Source organism: Trichosurus vulpecula, chromosome 8 (assembly GCF_011100635.1).
Source record: "Trichosurus vulpecula isolate mTriVul1 chromosome 8, mTriVul1.pri, whole genome shotgun sequence".
In the NCBI taxonomy this organism is placed as follows: domain Eukaryota; kingdom Metazoa; phylum Chordata; class Mammalia; order Diprotodontia; family Phalangeridae; genus Trichosurus; species Trichosurus vulpecula.
In genome coordinates, this window is record NC_050580.1 from 163,153,402 (window position 1) to 163,171,233 (window position 17,832).

Genomic DNA, 17,832 nt, shown 5'->3' on the forward strand with positions numbered 1-17,832 from the left:
AACAAACAAATGTGATACCAAGTTGATGACGATAGGGGTTTAGAAAAGGATCCAGACAAAATGCTTTAGGAAAGTTAAGGTAAGAAGAGAGATCACTTGTGTGGCAATGTGGTACTATGCAAAGAATACTAAAAGTGAAAGAAAAGAGGCCCAAGTGTAAATAATCAGGTTTGTGATGAATAATGCCAAATATTTGCAGTTCACAGTGATTTACTCAGTATAAAACAGATGACCATAAACAGAAACAGCACTGGCAATATCAGGGCTGTAACAAAGATCATATAACACTTCCTCCATAGTCACTGATCCTTAGCACATATTAGGGAAAATTGTCCGTACTAACGATGTAAGTAGGAGGGCCATGGGGAGGAGAGTTTACCATCTTCATCTCATGAAAGGCCTCTGAGAGACTACTTACTACTTTCTCTTTGCGGGGCTTGGCTAAGCACTTTGGCTTTTCCCTTATTGCCACAAAGCAAGCTCCCATCCAACAGTGCCACCCCATTGGTCTTCCAAACCCTGGAGGAGTTGTAAAAAGACCACTGGATACTGTACTGGCAGCAATGTGGTGAGGCTAGAACATTCTAGATTACAGTAAGCAATGGGCTACAGCGGACCTGCTTTTTGCCATTGTACATGTTAGTGCCCTGTCTTCTGCTACAAGGCTACCACTGTCGCTGGTAGATGCTCCACTCTCTGCTACTGTCTTCTCTCCTACTGAGGCCATGTCCCCTATCTGTTGCTTCTGAAATTAAAGCAATTATATACCAATAAACGTAACAATATAAATAAAATGCTGCTGGGTTCCTCTGGTCACTGATACTGGTCTTTGCCTTGTCAACTCAAATGTGGTATACAAATTGAGAGAATCTTTCCTTTTGAATTTAACTTAAATTCTTATTTGTAATCATTTAATCATCATTCATTTAATGAGTAGCTTGCTTGTGTTGTGAGGGAAAAAGAACTATTAAGTTAGAAAATTATCATATTCGTATGTTGGAGGAGATTTGGGAAAACAGATAAACTAGTGTACCATTGGTAGTGCTGTGCATTGGGACAGTCATTCTGGAGAGCAGTTTGGAACTATACCCAGAAAGTTTCTAAACTGTGCATACCCTTTGACTCAACTCCAGCACTATTAAACCAGTAGCCCAAAGAAACCAGTGAGGAGAATTATCTACATGTACAGAAATATTGATAGCAGCTCCTTTCATGATAGTGAAAAAATGGAAAATAAGGGAGGTATCTTCCTGTTAGAGAATGGATGAACAAATTGTAGCATGTGAACATAATGTAACATTGTGCCATAAGAAATGATGAAATGGACAATTTTAGAGGAAACCGGGAAGACCTTTAGGAACTGAAGAGTGAAGTGAGCAGAAGTAGGAGCACAGTTTATACAATGATTACATTATAGGGGAAGAAAGCTTTGAAAGACTTTTTTAGAACTCTGGGCAATGCAGTGATAATCCATGAGTCTGAAAGAATGAAAATGAAAAATGACACTCACCAGACACAGGTACTGAGCTTAAAATGCAGGAAAGTAATTTTGGGCAGTGTTAACATGTGAATTTATTTTACTAGATTACATAGCTATGCATTGAGGAATTTTTTTTTGGTTTTAAATTTACTCAATGCAGGGATAATGAGAGGGACAGTTAATAAATACCTGTTACTTGAAAAATAAAAGTAAAAAAGAAAAATTTCAAATAATTTTCTCACTAATTATAACTAAAATAGTAAAATGGCTTTTTTGGTGACAGATTAGTCAAATGGTATTTTTTAATGTTTCCTTACTAAACCATAGTATTTAAGAATTTGTAATTTATACTTTCTAGTTACTAGAAGGAATACGTAAATTAGGGAAATTATCGTTTAATTGATAGAGTGCTAAACTTAGGGTGAAAAATACCAGGTTCTGATACTTGATGGCTGGGGGACTCTCAACCACTCACTTAACCTCTTCGAGAAGCCTCAATTTTCTCATCTGTAAAAGGGGAATAATAATATTGCTCTAGGACTCAAAGGAGATAATATATAAAGTATTTCCACGTGATGAAGTATGACATAAATGCCCATTGTTGTTGTTTTTTTCTTGGACACTTGAAAGCTATAGGTTATGTTGACAACCTTGACTTGACATATCAGTAGATCGCTGTGTATTCTTATTTGAATGAGAGTATTCATTGCTATATTCTTTTAGCAATTTTTTTTCTCCTCACAGTTTGGTAAAATAAGGAAATAATGGGAGTTAAGCTAGCTAGCTCAGTGATTTCCAGTCTTGGATTTGAGATGACCCTGTCTTTTTAGTTAAATACTTCAGTGTTTTAATGAATCTGTGATCTAGTCGGTTGAATTGGGTATTCTCGCCATTGCAATTTTTATCCCATTCTTGTCCAGTTAGATTCCTAATCATGTTCTCCCGTAAATCTTTCATAGGAACCTCCTCAATGTTCTAGGGTCTTTCTCTAGTCTTTTAATATTACATGGATATCGGGACAGCACAGGAGCTGTCATGCAATCCCTCACTATAACACTGACCTTTTCCAGGAATATTTTTCTTTCGTAATATCTTTTATATAATTTCTTACCAACAAATAATCATTGATACCACGTTGCCTCTTATTTACACCCACTATACATCTCTCCATTGTTCTTTGGGTAACCCGCAGTTCTTATTTTCTTGAGTTTGTGATATTCTATAATTGACAACCACATAATATCACCAGAAGAATATTATTTTTAAAAAAAAAATTTTTAGGGAGCAGTTTTGGGTAAATTGTTGAAAGCCCTACATATAATAGTACATTTTACGACAGTTTTCCAACTCTTACAAACAGTGATGGTCACATTCTGGGTGGGGGGAAGCAACCTGTGGCCTTCTAGGTCCTTGAGTGTGGCCTTTTGGCTGAGTCCAAGTTTTACAGAAGAAATCCTTTTAAGAGAATTTGTTCTGTGAAGTTTGGATTCAGTCAAAGGGCTGCACTTGAGGACCTAGAGGGCCACCTGTGGCCTCCAGGCTATGGGTTTCCCACCCCTAGATCTTGCCATTACCCACAGCTGTTCAACTTTTATGTTTGTGAACTTTGAAATTCCTGTAACTGGTCATAATCTTCTATCATTCTCTTTTCCCCCATACCTAATGACCACTAACATTATGACTGTTTTGTGCACCACCTTAACTCAATATTATCTTCCACAGTTGACTGCCTTGCCCCCTTGTCCAATTATGAATCATGCTTTGCCAAACCCCAACCCTGGAGTATGCTTACTATCCATTCCCTATACTCCTATCCGTGTGTTGCTGCACAAATCTAGAGGAAATCCTGAAACTATGCTGATTGGGCCCAATACAAATTTGCTACCTATTTTCAACATGGCCTTCATTGCAGCTAGGCAGATAATCTGTTCCTCCTTAATTGTTTCACCATTTCATTCTTCTCCTAATCCCTTCTCGAGTGTCCCTGCTCTCTACCATCTTCACAGTCATCTGAACTGCCACCTTGGTCTCATCCTTTTTTCCTCAATCTCACTCAACCCACATATTGAATGTCATTTCTACCTTTACAACATCTCTTGTATATGTTGCTTTCCTTTGATTCCATTAGCGATGACCCTAGTTCTGGTCCTCTTCACTTCTTGCCAGGGCTACTTCAGTAACCTCCTAATTAGTCTTCCTGCCTCAGATCTCTTTCCATTCCTTTCCATCCTCTGCTCAGCTCTCAGAGTGATTTTTCAAAATCATAGATCTGATCATGTCGTCCTACTAGTTAAGTGAATTCTTCTGGCTCCTTTTTAACTCTAGGATCTAATGTGAAATCTGTTGCCATGAAAATTTCTTCATAACCTGGCACCTTTCTACCTTCCCAATGTCATTAACATCTTATTCATCTCTATTCACTCTGTGATTTAGATAAGCACTTGCATCTCCTTGAAGTTGACATTGTTTTCATGCCTTTGTACTGGCTGCCACCACTGTTTGGTATACTCTGTCTCCTTACCTCTGCCTATTAGTTTTCCTGACTTGTGTCAAGATTAAGCTTAAATTTCATTTTCAGGAGGCTTGCCTCAGTCCTCCTTCCCCAAACCAGCTGTTAATGTTTTCCCCTTTCAAATAACCATTACCTACTCTGTTCTTGAACTAAACTGCCAAGCATTCAAACTCTACTGCAGAGAGAGCAACTCCAGTGGGCTGGCCACATTGTTTGAATGCCAAATATATGCTTGCCCAGAAGACTGTTTTATGGAGAACTCACAATTAGGGCAAGCGTTCACATAGTAGTCAGAAAAAAAACAATATAAGGACACTCGCAAGGTCTCTCTTAAGAACTTTGGCATTGATTGTGTGACATGGGAGATACTGGCACAGGACCGCTCAGCAAAGAAAGTGCTGTGCAGTGTAAGCAAAGCAAAATTGAAGTAGCTCAAAAGAAACACAAGATGCACAAATTTAGAGAATCCACCCCAATGTGTGCCTTAAACTCTTGCCTTTGTTTATTTCCCTAGTGCTTAGCACAGTGCCTGGTTCATGTTAAAGCCCCTAATAAATGTTTGTTGACTTTCTGACTAATTATTACAAGCTTCTGCCTGAAACAAAGCCCATATTTTCAAACTAATATTCTTATAACAAGAGACAGCATGGTATAGTGGATAGATAGGTATCCTCAGAGTTAGGAAGACCTTAGTTCAAGTCCTACCTCTAACTATGAGACCCTGAGCAATTTACTTAACCTCTCATTGTTCCCAGACAACTCTAAGTAGATAAATTGCATAATAGTTGCTAGTCTGCATTGGGAATAGGAATTTCCTTACCAGGAATTTCCTTACCAGGATTTCTCTACACCAGTGAAATCACAGGTACAGTTTAAAAAACATTATTCTAGTGCTCCTAAGTAGCTTCAAGTCATGGAACAGGACAGTCTCTGAAGAACTAAAGTTGAGAATCACCCAAAGGGCAATGGAGAATTGCATTGTGGGTATGAACAGGTAGCAATGCATTAAAAGCATGGAGTTTGGGGGAGGAGCAATGTAAAAGATATCATCAAAGAAATACATGAATGAAAGAGATAAGCTGGCCATATGACAAGAGCAAAGGGTAACCAGTGGATGGTCTGCCTGCTTCATCCTTGAGATATCAAGAGAACTTGAAGAAAGTTCTAGCATGGTGCAGGAGCTCTGTGTTGAACTCAGAACAAGCGTCATAGTGTTGGGCAGGAATGATTGGGTTGCAATATGTATCATTGGAGAGAATACTCTTAATGGTGAGATAACACGTCCATTAGAATTTCAGTGTATCTTCTTTCTCTTCTAATTTGGTATTGATTTTGATCTTTTCTCTAACACATTGAACATTTGGATAGAGAGCTAGGTCAGAAATTGGTAACCAGCCATCATTTGTCAAGATACGGTTTTCATTTTGTGCTATCAGTTTGATACTGCCCATGTCCAGTGCTTTCCAACTTTCTTTTTCAAGAAAATATTTGTTCCATATAGTCATGAAGCTACTGTATGTTCTATGAGCCTTTATCCTCTTTGAATTCTTGATTTTGAGACGCATCTGCCCAGAGTATTTTTCACTATCTTCCCTTCTGCATACCTTTGCGTAGAAGTCAGTGAGTTGCTATATGTGTGTGTGTGTGTGTGTGTGTTAATTTAATTTGAAGGATCTTAGTGATTTCTTCATATAATTTCTCTGCCTCTTCATCCTCTGCAACAGATGTTGGACCTTAAAATGAGTATGTTTATATTTTCATGACTATGGGAAGGTGAGATAACCAGATTTCTTAGGAAATGATGTTCCTTCTTGCCTTTGGATGGAAGATATTCTGCCATTTCTTTATTTGCTTTTCCCAGAAGTATTTGAGCCAGCTTTTCATTTAGGTGCAACTTCTTTGTATGTTCTGGTTTCTTTTATAGCAAGAATGCTACTATTAATGTGATTTATTTTCTACAATAATATATTGACTATATGGTTTTTGGAGGAAGATATCAGGTTTCAAGTGCCAACAATTTAAAATAATATTTATAAACAACCTAAAAACTATTGTGATTCTTAATACTCAATCCTTTTTTCTCCACCATTCTTGTCATTATTGTAGGAGCCATGTAGAACTGAGAACTATTTTGTATTTTATATTTGTTTCATGGGTGATGTTGTCAAATAATTTATTCCTTTTTGTCAGTGGTAGTTTATTTTAATGGATAGACTGATGACTTGGAGTCCAGAAGGCATGTATTTGAACCTTCCCTCTTACTCTTAATAGCTATGTGACTATAGGTCAGTCACTTAACCTCTTTGAGCCTCAGTTTTCTCACTGTTAAAATGTGAATGATGAAATAGGTAGTAGTTATCTCCAAGGTTGTTGTAAGGCTCAAATGAGATAATATATGTATCATCAGTGGACCCTCTCCTCCTGACAATTATGAGCTTACAAGGACCATGTCTAATTTGGGGACTTGTTGCCTCCACCTAGAGTTAAAACATTTTGGATTGCTCCAAAATGAACCTTAGATGTGAGTTGTGTTTAGGTTTCTCCATGGATTTCTCCAACAGTCTCCAGTTCCCATGTATGTGATAAGCTTTATGTCACCCATCATAGAAAATGCATAGGTCACCAAGGACCTCAAACAAAAACAGTTGTATGAAGTGTTCAAATAGAAGCCCATTAGAATCCCTGCACCCTTCCCAGAAAGTAAAGACACTTAGTGAGGGGACTGATGAACAAATACATACCATTGACCATGAACCTTTACCATCTGAACAACTCATAGTAATGAAAGAGTGGTTAGATATTTTGCTTCAACTTCCATGACTTTACTCTTCAGTTACAAGGAATTTTTTTTGTTGGCACTTCTCTTCCTTCTTGAAGGAGCACATGCCTAAGGAAATCTCCCTTTGTGTGTTCTGATGCCCAGATGTTTGAACTTAGGAAACTCTCAAGTTTAGGAAGTCTTGAACTCGCATTGAAAGTCTACTTTCATGGACACAGAAAAGAGAACAGATAGAAGAAGACAGCCAGAAACTAGAGATTAAGGAATTCCTCTCTTGAGTTTTGCCATGTGCTTCTCTTGGAAGTTACCTGTACTGTTGTTGAGGAAATCCTCCCTCTGCTCCCCCCAACACCAACCACCCATTCTTGTCTGATAGTAAGGGATGTGAGGGGTGGGAAGCTCAGCTAACTTTTATAGGCAATGGGGAAAGGGCACATCTCCTGATAGGAGTGCATTTCTTCTACTTTCATAGACTACTGAAGTACTGGGAACCAAATAAAGGAAGTTTCCCATGTTTTGTCAGCAAAGGGCAAACAAGCATATATATCACCATGAGACCTGACATGCTAACAAAGATCCATACAAAGAAATCACCTTGAATAGATCCAGGACTGCTGTAATGATAATTGTAATAATAATAATAACAATAGCTAGCATTTATATGGTGCCTACTGTATGCCAGGCGTTGTGTTAAGTGTTATACAAATATTTCATTATATACTCATAACAACCCTGAAAGGTAGTTGCTATTATTATCTCTATTTTATAGTTGAGGAAACAAAGGCAAACTGAACCTGTGACTTACCCAATGTACCCTTTACTCTCATGATACTTTTGTAAACTAGAAAACTCATACAAATGTTAGCTATCATGACCTAGAGGCCAGCCTACTGGTGATGAACTTCACTGTACTTACCTTGGTTAGTTCTCAGATAGTAGATGCAGTATGTTAGCGAAGCCTTTCTAATATGGTAGATTAAAAAAAATAATTGTAATGCAGCCCTTTTAGGTAAAGGTAGAACAGGGTGTCATGAAATCATACAAATAATTGTTAGGAATGAGAAATCCAAAAATGTTGGAGAAACTATACCAAATAAACAGTAGTACAGATTTGAACAAAGTCCAAAACTTAATATAATTTCTTTGGGAATTATTTTTGTCATATGAAACCATGTCTTCAAACATAAGAAGTAAAATTTAGCAGTTGTGTATTGGATGAAATATTTTAAATATATGAAGTTTTACATTATTTCTGTAAAGTAGAATGTGCTTTATTTATAGAAAACAATAGTTAAAACAGTCTTTTTTTTTTAAACAGTGATCCTTATGTGAAAGTAACGCTGTATGACCCTACGAATGGAATTCTAAATACTGTTCAAACAAAAACTGCTAAAAAGGTTTGGCTTAGATATATTTAATGATTATGAAACAAATTTTATTTTCTGATGACAATATATGAAAAAATTCAAACTGTTTTATTATCTTTTAGACTTTGAATCCGAAGTGGAATGAAGAGATATTATTCAGAGTAAGTATAAATGAATTTTATTTCCTTAGAATTAGAAAATTACAACGGTTTTGTTAACCTTTCCAGGCCAATATTATAATCTTCAATTCCCAAGGTAATATTTTAATAGATATTACTGGGGATTCTGACTTTAAAGAATTCTAAACTATTTTGCAAATATTTTTTGAAAATAATGATTCATTTGGTAGTTTGCAAATTAATTTGACCATAGAAAGTTTGCATGTGTCATTAGTGGAATCTTTTCTTTGGAACACTGGAACTCTCTTACTTTTATTTGAAATAAACATTTAGTTTTAGAGATAAAGAAATAGTCCTTATTCATTATGAAAAATTTTGATACCTTCCCCTGTTTATCAAATTGGTATTTGGTCCACCTTATCAAAAACTAGTAGGTGGAAATGAAGAAAAAAATTGACCAGTTCATTAGTTATCACAATGTTCAAGAGAAGCTTATTTTTAAAAAAAAAAACAACAAAAAATTAACTCTGAATATTCATTTTTTCAAATACTGAGGAGGTGTGAGTTTCAGAATTGATTTCATTTTGTAGAATGATGGAATTTCTGGAGATCATGAAATATAAGAGATCAGAAGTAGGAAATGAAGTTTTCATCGTCACAATTTGTGCAAGAATACAGGTGTGAATGATGGAATGTGCCACATAGGGAACATCTTGTGGATTATTTTGATTGTAATGGACAGAGTGTAAGAGATTATGAATAAACAGATTATAGAAGATTTTAAATAGATCTGATTTGAAAGAGGCACCCAGTTTTGAGTCAGGGTGACCTGCCCCTCAACTTTACTATAGTGCCTTCTATATGCCAGATAATGCACTGAGCACTGGGTATACAAATTTTAAGAAAGACAGTCCATACCCTCAAGGAGCTTACAGTCTAATGAGAGAAGACAGCATGCAATAGAAAGCTGAAAAGTGAAGTCCTCTTCCTGGAGGAGGTACCTGGCTTAGGAACATTGTGGGAAAACCAAAGACCAAAATTAGTGCTGCCAGGGAAACCAAAGATGTAAAAAATCAATGTAGCCAGGTGGGAAATGAGGAAATGTCTCTCCTGACCCCTCTTCTTAAAATTGAGATGTTTATGGTTCCACTCTTCATTCAGAGACCAAGGCTATTTAGATCCTTCAAGGTAATTCAGTTTTTCAACAATAAATTTACCTGTAGCCTTCCATTAGACTAGCTACTGCCCTAGAATTACTTGCTTCCTTGACTGCTTATTATTCCTGACCCATTAATCCTAATCCCCAGGTAACTTCCACCATCTGATTTCCCTGCTTTTGCTCCTACTGACTAGAAATTGAGCTAATATTACCCACTTTATATTTATGTAACTTGCTTTTAAACAGTACTTTTGCTATTCTCTTATCAACTCCTTATTTTATTCTCTATTTTTATACAGAATATACACATATATGTATATATTTTCTATATTATTTATTTATTTGACTTTTCAAAACCTGCCCTCCTATGCTAACAACTAGCATCCTACTTCACTGAGAAAACTGAAGCCACCCAATGTGAACCCCCTTAGCTCCCTCCTCTAGTCCCAAGACTTTCCAAGCATCATTATACCGTTATCTTTCCACTCAGGAAGGTTCACCCTTCTATTCTGATTCTACCTTTACTCAGGTCTTCTATGACTTTGGATTAGGAATTTTCTCTTTTCTCTTTTGCATCTTCAGTTTCTCCCTCACCAGAAGCTCCTTCCCTTCTGCCTATAAATATATTTACTTCTTTATAGTCCTCTCTGTCCTTTCCAGCTACCATCCCAACTCTACTTTCTTACTACCTATGCTATCTTCAACTCCTTGTAACCAAGTTTTTAATACATTATTCTATTAGAAGTGCTGTCTCTTAAGGTCACCTGATTGTCAAATACAATAGACTTTTTTTTAGTCTTCAACTTTATTTAACTTTTGTTAAGTTTCTGACCATCCCTTCTGATAGATACTCTTATCTCCCTCTTTTTCGAATATACCATACTCTTTAGGTTCTCCTCATGCCTGACTGGAAGACTTTTGAGGCAGGAATGCTGCCTTTAAATATTTGCAGGGTTATCATGAAATGTTCAAGTGGAGACTTAGGTGGTCACTTGTTGAGGATGTAGGGGAAAGAGTTTGTTTCACGAAGGGATTTTACTAGATCACTAATGTCAAACACAAGTCAAAATGAATCCCTATAGGCTGCATACTGACTGATAAAATCACAAATTAACGTTATCTGTGTGGCTTTGTGTTTTTAATTTATCTTGTTAAACATTTCTTAGTTACATTTCACTCTGGTTCTGTGGAGTTTCTCTATGTGTGACACCTCTGGACCAGATGACCTTGCAGCTAAATGATTATATTATTATATGATTCCATGAGAATTCATGAGGCCACCCACTGACTTCCTTAACTCATCCAATTTAATTTCTTTTTCCACCCATTCATCATGAACGTGTGGGTACTGGCCATGTTACTATGTCATATCCTCACGTATTTCACCAACTTACCTGATTGTTTATTGGTGCAACAGCAAGTGGGAAGAACTCAGGATTTGGAGTTAGAGGACTTGGGCTTCAAACTTGCCTGGTCATTTAATAGCCTTACGTCCTTAGTTGGTTGCTTTGCTCTCAGAGCGACAGTATCCTTCTCTGTAAAATTTTGAGGGGCTCAGCTGCATGACCTGTAAGGTGCCATCCCGCTCTGAATCCATAACCTTTGCTTAAAAGCTTTGCTTAAAAAAAGATGTTTCTTTAAACACAAAAGTATTGTTACCATCTCCATCTTTTAGCATATTCTATGATATTTTAAGTTCACTAATTTTTCCCCACTTCTATATAGCTTTCTGCTACACCTTTAAAAACACCCTTGTCTCTGTTATTCTTGCTGATTTCTGTGACAGAATTCCTTTAGAGAATGCTATAATCAATATTTATTAATGTTGCTGGTCTCTAGCTTCTATTATCCTCTGTGTCTCTTTTTAAAAATATCATTACTACTGATTCTTTTATTGGCAGTTTAATAGTGTCTAGAACTGGAAGGGACCTTGGAGATTATCTAGTCTAAATTCCTCATTTTACAGATAAAAAAACTGAGACTTAGAAAAGTTAAGTGACTTGTCCAGGGTCCCATAGGAAATATGTGATAAGACTAAATTTTGAAACCAGGCCCTATTACTTCTAATCCTATGGTTTTCCCCCTCTACGTTATATGGTCTCTGAAATGAGAATAACACCTACGCTGTGAATGTACTGAACTGAGTGGTGCAGAAAGCACTTTGCAGCACTTAAAGGTGCTACCTTTTGTTTTTAGGTGAGCTATTATTGTTGTTGTTATTGTTATAGAAAAACTCCAGAGGAGTGAGTGATACAGAACTTTGGTTGCCAGGAATACACTACTGATAGGGACGAGGACTTTATAAGGGAATCGTTTTGCGTTTGTGAAAACTCCATCTTTTTTTCTTTCTACTTAACTGCACATATGAGCATCTAAGAAGCCAAATGGAAGAGAAAAAAATCTGTATGAAAAGAGACAAAAGGCACTGGAACAGGAAGGTCCCAGAGAAAGATGGGAAATTAATAGACAATTATTGCTTCTTTGAATTTATAAATAGATCAAGGGATTAATCACAACTAGAGTGAGCAGGCAAGTTCAAGGTTTGTCAAAAAGGAAAACTATATCTAAGCTAAACAGTGATTCAAAGATAACTTGTGCCTTTATATTTTGTAGTATGGAAGCAATGTGGTACAAGGTTGAAGTAAGACAGACCTGGGTTCAAATCTTGACTCTGACATTAGCTAAATGACGAGCAAGATATTAGACCTCTCTGAATCTCACTTTCCTCTTCTCCAAAATAGAAATAATAATACCTATAGGGCCTACCTCAAAAGGGGTAATGCCAGGATCAAATAAGATAAGTAGGTATATGTATATATTTCTTTGCCACAAAGCACTATATAAATGTCAGTTATGATTGTAATCATCTTGACTTTTTGGGAAATCAAAACCAATGAAAAATTTGCTGGTGGTTTGTATAAAGAATTTTTAAAAATATTTTTGAAATGCATTGAAAATTAATATTATTTGACATTCTGAGGTGCTATTCCTCCTTCATTCCATTGGATTATATAATATGTGGAGAGCGGGGAGTAAGGTGTGAGAAGACTGGAAAAGTTGGGGGCGGGGGAGCAGGTTGTAAAGGGTTTTCAAAGCCAGACAGAAGATTTTATATTTGATCCTGGAGTTAATAGGGAGCCACTGGAGTCTATTGAATATGGGGCTGATATGGTCAGACTTAAGCTTTATGACGATCATTTCATTTTTTCCCCTTGATATCCTAGATCTTTTATTTCTCCAAATGACATTTGTTGTTATTTTATTGATTTTGGTAAAATATATAACCTTGATACTTTGATTAGAATAGAGTTAAAACCATAAATTAATTTCAGTAGTATTATCCTTTTTTATTCTGCTTACACCAACTTAGTACACATTTTCTTAAAAATTTTCTTGGATTGTTCATGAACATTTCGTAAGACATGAAACAAAGCTAGCTACCATTTCAGGTTATTTCTGTCAACTGTTTTAATGGCATGTACATCTTTGGCAGACATTAAAAAAAAAAACCTCAGAAAAGTTAATACAGGATTTTTTAAAATTTTATTGCTATTCTTGTTATACTTGTGACTTTATGAATATCAAATTCATTTTTACTGCATGATCACTTGTACATTTATACTTAATTTGCCTAAGTCATTTAAATACAAATAAAATGAGTATAGCAAAAATAAAAGTAAACAGCAGGTAATTTTTACAAGTGATGGAATGTGAACCATTTCTAACCTTTTTCTGAGTGAAGTAACTGGGTTAAAACTTCATCTCAAGGATCAATTTTGCAACAGCAATTATAAAAGCGTACATGATGAGATTATGTACTACACAGATGTACATGAGACACATATAGTATGCTATGTAATACCTAATGGACATATGTTTCTACCATAGTCATGAGTGCTCCAATGCTAAAGTACCCACAATAACTACACTTGTGGCTGGCACAAATTATTCCCTTTTCCTCTAACCATGACAGGCCAATATGTAGGCAGATTCTTTCCTTAGAGGTGGAAGCTGTTTTACCACTGACTTTGTGAAATCACAATATAAATAAGTACTATACCAAACATATAAATTGTGTATAAAAATTATGTATCCTCAAATTGGTCACTTCTGATGAAAATAGATAACTCCCTAAATGTCAACTGGCTCCACTTCCCTAAAATTAAGCATAAAAACTACATGGGAAATACAGAAACCCAAGTAATATGATCCTGTTATAAGTCTTGAACAAAAGCTTTTTGTGGGACAGCATAAATGATAAATGGTCTACTGTATAAATTTTAGAATGAGGCAGACAGGGAGCTTCCTGTTTCAATTTCATTTCCTTAGGTTTCTAATGTCCATAATGTCAAGTTATCTCTTGTATTATTAGTATAAGATACTTCATTTAATGTATCAATATGAATAGTGGCTTCTTCAAAAGCTGCCTTTGATGGGAAGTAAGCTTGGTGAGAACTCTAATGAGTTCAGGATCTCATGATAGAACACACAAGTCTAGGGCCAGACAGTCTTATACATTGTGCTATTTGCAGCTCCTTTCTGCTGATTTCAAATGCTTCTTGATTTCCTTTTTGAGATAGATTTTGCTTTTCCTTTGTTATAGTCACAAACAGCAACCTCAGCCAAATAACCATATTAGTCTCCTTTCAAATAGAAAACTGTTTTCTGCTTGTGAGATATTTAAGAATTGATTAATAGCCTTTTCAATAGAAACAGTACCTCACTGTAGATAGCTTAGTCTCAGTTTTTTCTGTCTTCTTAGGCCATCTGCTATTCTTTCTCAGCACCTTCTGCCTTTTACTCAGTATTTACAATGACCCTCCAGACTCCTATGACATTTCTACTCTATTATAGACCTCATGCAAACTTCTTTGTCACCATTTCTCTCAGCTTGCTTAGCCACTTGGCCTTCTGCACCAGTTCATTTTGATCCATGACTGAATATTCTGTGCCCTCAGGCCATGAGTTCAGCTATTTAAGTTTTTTGTTTGTTTGTTTGTTTTAAGGAGCATTTTGTAATTTAATCCATACAAGTATTGAGTGTGCTTCCATAGTTTGACTCCCAAATATTTTATGCATTTTATTGTTATTTGGAAAGGGATTTACCTTTTGTTACTGCCTTTTGCATTTTGTTATTATGATGTAAAAATGCTGTAATTTGTGTGTTTATTTTGTAATGTACAACTTTGCTGAAGCTAATAATTGTCTCAATTAGCATCTTTACTGATTGCCTGTGATTTTCCAAGTAAACTATGATATCATCAGTAAATAGGATTAGGTTTTCTTTTTGCCTGTTTATTCCTTTAATTTCTTTCTCCTATCTTATTACTATCGTTAACATTTCCAGCATTACATCAAATCATAGTGAGGAGAGTGGGCATCCTTTCTTTAACCTTGTATTTATATAGAGCGCGTCTAGCATGTCCCCATTATATATGATGCTTGCTTTTGGTTTTAGATACTTTTTATGATATTAAAAAAGATCCCTCTCTGCCTATACTTTGTAGAGTTTTCAGCATGAAATGAGTGTTGTACTTTATGTTAAAGGCTTTTTCTGCATCTGGTGAGATAATTGTGGTTTTGGTTTTTTTATTTTTAATATGTTTAATTATTAATTGTTTTCATAATGTTGAGGCATTCTTGCATCCTTGATTTAAATCCAACTTTCTCACTGAATTTTGGTTTTAACCTCTGAAGTTTTTGGCTTTACCCCTTCCTTTGAATACTTTATATATCTCACCAGTTTTTGGCATCTTGGAAGATGAGCAGTTTACCAACCTTCCATTGACCCTCTGTGTATTTTTAATTTCTTCTTTCCTTTAATTTTCTTGACTTTCATGTACCTTGTCAAATTTCTGAGCTTTGGGGAAGTTATTTTTGACTGTTACCCTAATGTCATCAGAAAACATGCTATATTTCAATTTATACGTCATAACTTCTATTCTTTGTATATAGAACCATAAAATTTTAGAATTAAAGGGATGTTAAAGCTTATCTAGATCAACCCTTACCTGAAGCATAAATCTAGTATACAACTTGCCTGATCAGTGGTTTGTGTAGAAGATTTGGCAGAAATTTCCTAATGCTATTCAAGGGCTTACCTTTGAGAAAATTAGACAGGCAGGAAGATTATCTTTTATAAAACTTGCTAAGGGTTTATGGAAATATAGGAGCAGTAGTAGTAAAGCATATAAAGAAGAGGCTTCTAAAATTTGATCAGCTGGAGAGAAAATAAGACATCCAGTATATTTGGTAATTGGATTATCTTGAGAACTCTACACATAACAGCTATATTCAGCTTCTGTTTTACTTGGGATTTTGGCAGGAAGCTGCTAATTACCAGGGACTACTGAGCAAGTTGGTTTAAATTCTAGATAAAAAGAGATAAGATTACCATAAATAAATAAATAATCCTTCCTCCAGAGCCCCAACAAGCAGTTTCCCTGAGCAGTTCAATGTCGAACTGCTTTTAAGAACAACAAAGGATAGAGAAACTTGCTACCAGTAAGAAGGATTTTAAAAGGATCTGTAGAATGTACTGTGTGTGTGTGTGTGTGTGTGTGTGTGTGAGAAATAAGGTAATGAAAGTCTAGGTTGACCACACCCATTCTCAAAATGCTACCTTTTCTTCCTTCTCATATTTAATCTTACCGCACCAAGATCCTGGGTAATCAAGGGTCATATTTGGATATTTTCTGAATAAGTGAATAACTATTAAAGTTGCAAATTCTTTATAATTAATTAGTTAGCTAGAGCTCCCACCTCAGTATATTAAATATTATTTCTTAAATAAACTGGAGAAATCTCCTTTTCTAATAGTAGTTATTCATATTTCTATGCATAAAATTCCTTAATCTTCTAGTATTAAATAAGCATTAAAGTTACTGACTATGCAATTTATTAACAATGAAATCAACAATACAGACAATTATTTATAGTATTTTAGCTCTGAGAATAGTCATGGCCAGAGTCACCTCAGACTTTGACCAAAATGGCTAATGGCTTATTTTCACTTGTCAAAAAAAATAGTTCCATGCCATTTTGTTCACTCAGGATAACAAAGTCTCTTTACAAGAATTCTGTTCATTTTCTTCGTGGGACGAAAGGTTACAATCCTTGCATAAACAAAGAAAATATATTCTTCTTTCTCTCTCTTTTCAGTTTTTCTCCAGATATGACAGGAAAGCATTATTTTTGACTTCTCTCAAGCCCTCATTCTTAATAGTCAGTCTGTCTCCACCCATAAAATTCTCTTTATAATGTTTCTTCATAAAATAACAATTAAGATTATTCTAATAAGAAAAAAAGGTTTCTCCTTGCCTTCTTTCACCTATAAAATGGGGATAGAAATATTATCTACTTCCAGGGTTGTTGTGAGGATCAAATGTGACATATACATGGTAGTTATTTGCAAACTTTAAAGCCCTCTAGCTAGCTTATCGTTTTCTGTCTTCTCCACAAATTTCTCAGAGCAATGTTAAACTCAGTTATCCTGAGTCCATAGGGAAAAAAACTTCAAAGACTGAAAGTTACAAATCTTAGATCTTGGCTTCTGTGCTCTTAAAGAGACAGTAACAGCTTTTATAGTATTTCTAGAAGAGGCCTTTCAACTAGGTTTCATATGTACAAAGTACAGAGTAGTCTACTGCCTAGAAAAGAAAGTGAAAGGGCTAGAAGAATGCCTCTTTGTTCTCCAGGTTGTCAGAGAGAATCATGTTCTCTTCCTTTAAAGAAGAGAAATGAGTTCATATTGAAGATACTTGGGAAAGATAAATATACTATGTCACTCTCCTATTCAATAAATTCCAGAGGCTCCCTATGACCTTTAGGATCAAATGCAAAATCTTCTTTGGTTCTCAAGGCCCTTCATGACCTTTTGCTCACATACCTTTTCAGTCTTTTTATACCTAAAAGATACTCACCTCCTTCTTAGTCCCAAATAAGCCACTCCCATCTCTTGGCTGTGGGCATTTTCTCTTTCTGACCTCCACTCTTGGAATGTTCTCCCTCCTCATCTCTGCCTCCTGGCATCCCTGGCTTCCTTCAAGTCTCAGTAAAAGTCCCACTTTCTACAAGAAGCCATTCCCAATCCCTCTTAATGCTCCATGCCCTCCCTCTGTTGTTTATTTCCTATTTATCCTGTATATAACTTGTTTGTACATAGTTGTTTGCATGTTGTCTTCCCCATTAGATTCTGAATCCCTTGAGGGCAGGGACTATCTTTTGCTTTTTTTTATATCACCAGCATTTAGCACTATATATAATAGTTATCTCATAATTGCTTATTGATTGACTAATACACTGTTGGTCTGGCTGTGAATTTGTCCATCCATTCTTGGAAAGCAATTCAGAATTATGCTAAAAATCTATGGCAGCTATCCACACTCTTACCTAGGCTTCCTCCTGTTAGATATAT

At 35.8% G+C, this 17,832-nt stretch overlaps 1 protein-coding gene across 3 annotated transcripts in view; it reads left to right on the forward strand.

Annotated features, from left to right (window-relative positions):
• The window catches only part of NEDD4 (NEDD4 E3 ubiquitin protein ligase), a 180,267-nt gene that overhangs the window by 10,977 nt on the left and 151,458 nt on the right, over nt 1–17,832 (forward strand). For all 3 annotated transcript variants that reach the window (XM_036734932.1, XM_036734934.1, XM_036734933.1), the window contains exons 3-4: nt 8,090–8,168; nt 8,261–8,299. In XM_036734932.1, coding sequence (XP_036590827.1) covers nt 8,090–8,168; nt 8,261–8,299 — 118 coding nt within the window. The remainder of the gene's footprint in view (nt 1–8,089; nt 8,169–8,260; nt 8,300–17,832) is intronic.